The sequence below is a fragment of the Drosophila pseudoobscura genome, chromosome 2 (assembly GCF_009870125.1).
Source record: "Drosophila pseudoobscura strain MV-25-SWS-2005 chromosome 2, UCI_Dpse_MV25, whole genome shotgun sequence".
Lineage (NCBI taxonomy): Eukaryota > Metazoa > Arthropoda > Insecta > Diptera > Drosophilidae > Drosophila > Drosophila pseudoobscura.
Genome location: NC_046679.1, coordinates 29258151 through 29265608, shown reverse-complemented (window position 1 = coordinate 29265608; position 7458 = coordinate 29258151). Strand labels below are relative to the sequence as shown.

General features: G+C 44.6%; 1 protein-coding gene across 1 annotated transcript; it reads right to left on the bottom strand.

The window, feature by feature from the left end:
- Nucleotides 1-713: 713 nt before the first annotated feature.
- mAcon2 (Mitochondrial aconitase 2) lies at nucleotides 714-3418 on the bottom strand. The gene is made up of 2 exons (XM_001359884.3): nucleotides 2154-3418; nucleotides 714-2104 (listed from the first exon to the last, which is right to left on the bottom strand). The coding sequence occupies exons 1-2, from the start codon at nucleotides 3270-3272 to the stop codon at nucleotides 851-853; spliced, it is 2373 nt and encodes a 790-aa protein (XP_001359921.1). The 5' UTR covers nucleotides 3273-3418; the 3' UTR covers nucleotides 714-850.
- Between the last annotated feature and the right edge of the window lie 4040 nt (nucleotides 3419-7458).

The window sequence follows — 7458 nt, the reverse complement described above, 5'->3', positions numbered from 1 at the left end:
AAGCAGCATAAAAGAAAGAGCGAGCGCAAATCGTCAGCTCTCTAGCTCAAACTGTCGAAGCAGGAGAGGTGGCGCTTTGCAAATCTTGGCGAGGTTGCGCTCTCTCTCTCTCTCTTGAAGTGTGCCCTGCATTTGAGCAAATTATGCAAGCAGCGTGAGAGTGATGCCTCTGTTCTCGCACCTTTAATTAATCTTATTGCAAATGCGTTTGCAGTTTTTTTTTTTTAAGAGTGTGGTGTTCAAAAGAGCGCAGAAAGGAGCAGATCGTAGAAAAAAAGGAGTATAAATATGAAAATTGTGTGAAAGCAGTGGAATATTTTTTGTTTGGCGAGTGCTAGAGAAATCTTTCCATTTGTCGGGTCTTTCTGTCGTCGTTATTCCGGAAACGTCGTGGGTAAACGGAGCAAATGCCGAGAAAGAAAAGCGTTAAACGACTGCAAGAAATTGCAGAGGAATAAATGCAGAGAGATAGAAAAGAGCAATAATCTTTGGGGAAATATTAATGAAAAGGTGAGTTAAATTAATTGTTTGGCTTTTCTTAAGATGTTAAACATGCTTTTATATTTTCGTCTCTCTCTCTCTCTTATATACAAAATTTGCTTATTTTCTTTTTGTTGCCTTTTATCGAGGTAATCCCTTCTGCAATAATAAATTAATCGATGTGTTTTTTTAATATATATATTTTTTAATTTCTCAAATATAATTTTGTATTATCATATTTAAAACGGGGTTCCATAAAAGAGAAACCAATAAGCCGTATTGCCATATTTGTATACACGTAAAAATTGAATGGGAAAAACGATAAATTAAAAGCTTGAAGCCATGGCCCATAGAAGTCGGTGTTGGGTTTCTACTTGGGCTTTTCTTCACCCTTGCCCTTGCCGTCACCCTTGCCCCCACCGGAGGCCAGTTCCTTCATCAGATTCAAGGCACTGCCAGCTTGGAACCACTTGATCTGGAGGTCGTTAAACGAATGATTCAACTGTATCTTGTCGGAGCTGCCGCCGTTCTTGATCTCACAGTCGACGGGCTTGCCGGCGGCCAGATCCTTGAGATTCAGCAGCGAGATCTTGCTGTCGGGCTTCACCTTGTCGTAGTCGCCGGCATTGGCAAAGGTCAGGGCCAGCATGCCCTGCTTCTTGAGATTCGTCTCGTGGATGCGGGCAAACGACTTGACAATGATGGCCACACCGCCCAAGTGGCGCGGCTCCAGGGCGGCATGCTCCCGCGACGAGCCCTCGCCGTAGTTCTCCTCGCCCACGGCCACCCACTTGATCTTGTTGGCCTTGTAGTCGCGTGCCACCGCCGGAACGGCGGCATACTCGCCCGACTTCTGATTCTTCAGTTTGTTCATCTCGTTGTTCTCCGCGTTGGTGGCGCCGATGAACAGATTGTTGGAGATGTTGTCCAAATGGCCGCGATACTTGAGCCACGGCCCCGCCGCCGAGATGTGATCGGTGGTGCATTTGCCCTTGATTTTGATGAGTACCGTGAGATCCACATAGTCCTTGCCGTCCCACTTCTCAAAGGGGGCCAGGACCTGCAAGCGCTCGGACTTGGGATCGACGACCACCTTGACATCATCACCGCTGGCCGGTGGAGCCGTGTACGTGTCCTGTCCCGGATCGAAGCCCTTGGCCGGCAGCTCCTCGCCATGGGGTGCCTTCAGCTTGAACTTCTTGCCGTCCGTACCCTCCAGTTCGTCCTTGAGGGGATTGAAGTCGAGGCGTCCGCAAATGGACAGAGCCGTGACCATTTCGGGGCTGGTCACAAAGCAATGGGTGGCAGGATTCGCATCGTTGCGGCCCGTAAAGTTGCGATTGTACGACGTCATGATGGTGTTCTTCTCGCCCTTCTTCACGTCCTTGCGGTCCCACTGGCCGATGCACGGGCCACAGGCGTTGGCCAGCACAGTGCCGCCAAATTTTTCGAAAACCTCGAACATGCCATCCCGTTCGATGGTGGCGCGGATCTGCTCCGATCCTGGCGTCACATTAAAGGGTATATTCGATTTCAGGCCATGACTGAGGGCATCCTTGGCGATGTTGGCACAGCGGCCCATGTCCTCGTACGAGGAATTGGTGCAGGAGCCGATTAGACCAACCTGCAAAACTATCGCTATTAAATGTCGCCTATAAACATCGTCTACCTACCTTAATATCCATGGGATATCCGTTCTTCTTGGAGTTCTCTCCCAACTTGCTGATGGGATGAGCCAGATCCGGGGTAAAGGGTCCATTCACCAGCGGCTCGAGGGTATCCAAATTGATCTCGATCAGCTGATCGTACTTGCAATCCTTGTCTGCCGTTAGGAGCTCCTTCTGGTACTTTTCCGCCAGCGCAGCCATCTCGCCCCTGCCGGTGGCACACAGATATTTGGCCATACGCTGATTGAACGGAAAGAGCGATGTGGTGGCCCCAATCTCCGCCCCCATGTTGCAAATGGTGGCCATTCCTGTGCAGGAGATGGACTCCACGCCACTGCCATGGTACTCGATGATGGCCCCAGTGCCCCCTTTGACGGTCAAGATTTCGGCCATCTTCAGGATGACATCCTTGGGCGATGTCCAGCCACTGATCTTGCCCGTGAGATTGCAGCCAATGACCTTGGGGCACTTGAGCTCCCACGGAATGTTGGCCATCACATCGACGGCATCGGCACCGCCCACGCCAATGCACAGGCCGCCTAGCCCCCCACCGTTGGGGGTATGCGAGTCGGTGCCGATCATCAGGAGCCCCGGGAAGGCATAGTTTTCCAGGATGATCTGATGGATGATGCCGCTGCCGGGCTTCCAGAAGCCCAGGCCATACTTGGCGCAGGCGCTGGCCAGAAAATCGTACACCTCCTTGTGCATGTCCTTGGCGCGGGCCAGATCCTCGATGCCGCAGACCTGGGCCTCGATCAAATGATCGCAGTGCACCGTCGACGGAACGGCCACCTTTTTGAGGCCCGACGAAATAAACTGCAGCAGGGCCATCTGTGCCGTGGCATCCTGCATGGCCACACGATCGGGACGCAGCCGCAGATACGACTCACCCCGCTTGATGTCCTGCGTTTCCGGCTCGTCCAAGTGCGAGTACAGCACCTTCTCGGAGAGGGTCAGCGGTCGCTTGAGACGCGACTTGACGCAGTTCAAGGCCCCCGCCAGCTTCGCGTACGGCAAAAAGTCGTCCTTCTCGAACCTGGACATTGGCACCTTTTGCCAGACGGGATTTGGGCTCACATGGAAACGCCGGGCCCACAGTAGGCGGCACAGCTGTGGTTTTTTCATAACTTTACACAATTTTATTCGGAAATCGTGTGAACTGGTTTGTTGACCTGTATTGTTGTGCTGTTTGTGTGATTGGAGTAACTGAATTTTCAGGGAGTTTCAATCATTCGTGGAAAGCAGCTGCTAAATCCTAGGTGTACTTTGTTTTTGGAAAGAAATGTGTAACTGTGTTGAATGTTTTTTTTTTTGGGGAAGTAAAAGTGTTGTGGAAATGCAAACTAGATTTGAATTTGAATGCAATTTTAATGGAACAAAAATTAGGAGTTAATTTTTGTGTTCTTTTTAGAGAAGTGCGAAATATAAAGAATATATATTTAAAAAACAAAACAAAAAATATATATACAGCTGCGCCGAAAAAAATAGCACCAGTGGACTAATGTGTCTATATTGACGGATTTTGCTCAAGCAATGGTTTTAATGAATAAACTTTAAGGTATAATTTATCGTATCCCAGAGCACTGGCATAATTCGCAAACTCCAAATGAAAATATTTGAAAAGGAAAGGATTTTATCAGAAATTTGGGCACCAACAAAAATAGCACGAATTTACAAAGAAATCAAAACTATAAAATACAAGGAAACTTTCCACATTTTTTAGTAAAATATGTTAGTTTAGTTGTATTTAAAGGTTGGCATTTTGTTGCAAAGCCTTTGTCAGCAACAACAACAGCTCAACATATTGGCATTAAAGCTCACCTAATTTTCGCATCTTTCCCTTGGGATATTGATCCACGAACCATGGAGAATACCCCAAACATATTTAATGTTCTTTGATTCCGCATTAGAAACATATTTTTTAGCTTGACCCAAAACATTAGCAATGGGGTTCAAGTCTGGAGACTGAACAGGCCAATCTACTGCACTAAGTGAATTGTGCTCGAACCACTTTTGAGCTTTCTTTCTAGTTCGTTTTGGGTCATTTTCATGCTGGAAGTTACAAAACAACTCTATTTCGTATTCTGCAGAAAGCAGAATCACTGTTTCTTTGATATTGACATAGACATGTTGATCCATAATGGGGTTGTGCCATGTATTGGATTACCTACTTAGTACGAAAATCATTCCCATACGATTTTGCTTGCTTTTCTATGTCTAAGGAATTTCCATGTGAGTCTGGGGGTTATACTCTGCATTCGGTAATCGTTTCACACAAGAACAAGACCCTTTTACACCAAAAAATAATTTTTGGCTTTAGTCGGACCACAGGATGTTTATCCATTTTCCTTGGCTCAACTTTAGTGCTATTTTGCATACCAAACTTTTTTTGCCCCATGCCTTCCCGTGAGAAGTGGAATTTTCCTCGGACTACGAGTACCCATTTTACGTTCTTGTAAACAAGATCTAACTTTCCTGGTACTTGCCGATTTTTTAAGATCCTTGCTTTAGCTCTGTGGCCGACTTAAATGGGTCCTCCTTGCTCTCACGAACCAGTAGTTTTACCAGAAATGGGAATACCTCGGCCTTTCTTCCACGTGTTTCTTGTTGGAAACATATTTAAAAGCATTGCTAATCATTTCTTTTGAAGAACCGACACTTTGCCCCACCTTAGGATAGGTCCTGCCTTCTGAAATGAAAGTTTTGATCCTTTCGCTTTTTTCTTCACTTTAGTGCTTTCCAAGACCCATAACTACTTCAATTTTGTAACTTTCTTGTCACAATCATCTAAAGCCACCGATTTTTAAATAAATCAAGAACTTAAAATATCAAGAAGCTCCGATAAGTAGAAGCTTTTACATAAAACAGTTACTGGTGCTATTTTTGTTGGTGCTCCATTTCGCTCCTCTTTCGCAAAATTGCCTAAAGTTATAAGAGCCGTTAGAATTGAGAGTGTAAGCACACTTCTCTCAGAGAGGAGACATATAAAGCTACATTATATTGCAGTAAAGTCCAGCAAATGTTTGACAGTGGTCTTATTTTGAAGGAATAAAGACGGTCGTCCCTACTGGTGCTATTTTTTCGGCGCCACTGTACATATACATAAATATTAAATAAAAATAAATAGTAAATTTAAATATATAAAATATAAATAAATAAAATAAAATATAAAGAATAAATATGGGTCAGAAACCTCTTCCTTCATCCCCTACATTCAGTCATAAATTGTTTTATGTCTTGATCTTCATTGCATTCGCCCAATTACTTTCCATCCGCTGCTCTCTTTTGTTATTTATTACAACAACCATAATTGGGAGCGGCTGGGTGTCCGTGCGCCTGAATTGTTGTGGTTTTCTGTCGTCCCGATGGACGCGAACGATCGTGTCTTCATTGCATTGAAAAGCAAACGCATTGCATACATACATACATATGTACGTCATCCCATTCCTACTCTCTTGTGCTCTCAGCAACAGCAATGAGCTTTACTCCGGCTTAGCTTTGACTCACGCTCTCAGCAACAACAACAACAACAGCAAGCTTTTCCCACGATGACGCCCGCTCTGCTCTCTCAGGCGCCTCTCGCAAAAATTAAAATGCAAGCACAAAAACTCCATAGCGTATTTGGTGAGAGCGAGAGTAAAGTGCTACGCTATTCCGCTATTTGTTGAGAGCGAGAGAACGAAATTGGACCAGAAAATAGAGCGCGTTGCGGGTGCGGACCACATTGAATAATTTCAACAAATAACCAAACGGGACTTTACTTTGCTGTGGAGTTTTTGTGCTTGTATTTTAATTTTATTTTTTTGTAAAGGCATACATTTTTAAGAATAACAGAACGGCATATTAATAACTTTTACTCAGAAATCTTTGAAAATAATTTATTTAATTTTTTTTATTAGTAACTGAAGATATTTACGATTCTTTGAAAAACTTTTACTGGGTTATCCTGAGAGATCTGTCACAGCGAAAGTAAATTAAATTCGATTACAGAATTTTTCGGTCAATAATTATTTACCTTTTCCATGGTTTTCTCATAAAGTTGTACACTCTAAGAATTAGTTTGTATTCTTTTTATAGAAATACGAAATATAAAGAATATATATTTATGCCCTTCCTTTCTGGGAGTTAGCATAACATCTAACAAATATTTTATATTACATTTTTTGGAAGGTAAAATAAATAAAATAAATCTAAAATACTTTTCTTTTAATAAATCAGAAATAATTATCGATATGGATATAATCATTCAATAAAAACAAATATCAGAGACAGAAATATCCACCTATTTAATAACAATTTCTTCCCTTATTTTAATTGATTTTTAAGCCACTAATCGAGGCCATTATTTAGTAAAACTTAACCCTAAATAAATTCCAGGGAAAGTGTAAGGCAGACACCCAATAATTGTATTGAAATAAATTTAGTTGTAACACGTTCCAGTGCCATTACAACCTTAATCTAAGCCATTAATTGGAATAACCTCAGATCCTACTGCCCTGAGTATTTGTTGCCACAAAGAGAGAGAGTGAGAGTGAGAGTGAGAGAGAGAGAGAGGGACAGGGACATGTCAACGGAATTGATGTTGCAACTGAATCGGAGGCCGAGACCGACCTGGTGGATCCATCGATGGGCACATAGGCCAACGGCCAACTGACGGACTAGCAGCAGCAAACTGGGCAAGTGACAAACAGAAGGACAACGCGTCGTTCACTTTGTGTGTGTGGTGTGTGTGTGTGTGTGTGTGTGTGTGTGTGTGTGCACCAGTGCAGGGGCTACAAAAGTGTCAACTGCTGCAAGTGAAGCAGAGGCAAAGGACGTACCGTCTCTGCCCCGTCCCTCTGCATCCTGTGATTGTGTTTGCCAGCGCTGGCAGCGTGTCATAATGGACGACGATATACTGTGCTCAGGCTGAGGCTGAAGCTGAGGATGAGGTGGAAGTGGAAGTGCAAGTGCAGGACCTGTCTCTCCCCCCCTCCCCCTGAACAATGGGACACGGACAATGGACAAACGGACATGGCACCAAACGGTAGTTGGCCGCCGCACACACCACATTCAATTGAAATCGACGTGCCTGTTTGCCACAATGCCATTGACGATGGCCACCCCCACCCCCACCCCCACCCCCACATGGCTCCCTCCTCCCAACCAAAAGCTGCTGCCGATGGTCAATGGTTGATGGCCGTCTCTGTGCAGTAGAGGCCCAAAAATTGATTGGCAACTACTTGGGGCCCAGGACCGCACAAAACTTTTCCTCCACTTGCCTTGCCGAGGAGTGTTCCAGTTCTAGTTGTCGAACGTTGATTATGATTCT

Excerpts from the sequence above, each read along its gene's own strand:
- mAcon2 (XM_001359884.3), bottom strand. The coding sequence starts at position 3,272 with ATGAAAAAACCACAGCTGTGCCGCCTACTGTGGGCCCGGCGTTTCCAT. Across the intron at positions 2,105-2,153 it reads GATATCCCATGGATATTAAG|GTTGGTCTAATCGGCTCCTG; the intron begins GTAGGTAGACGA and ends ATAGTTTTGCAG.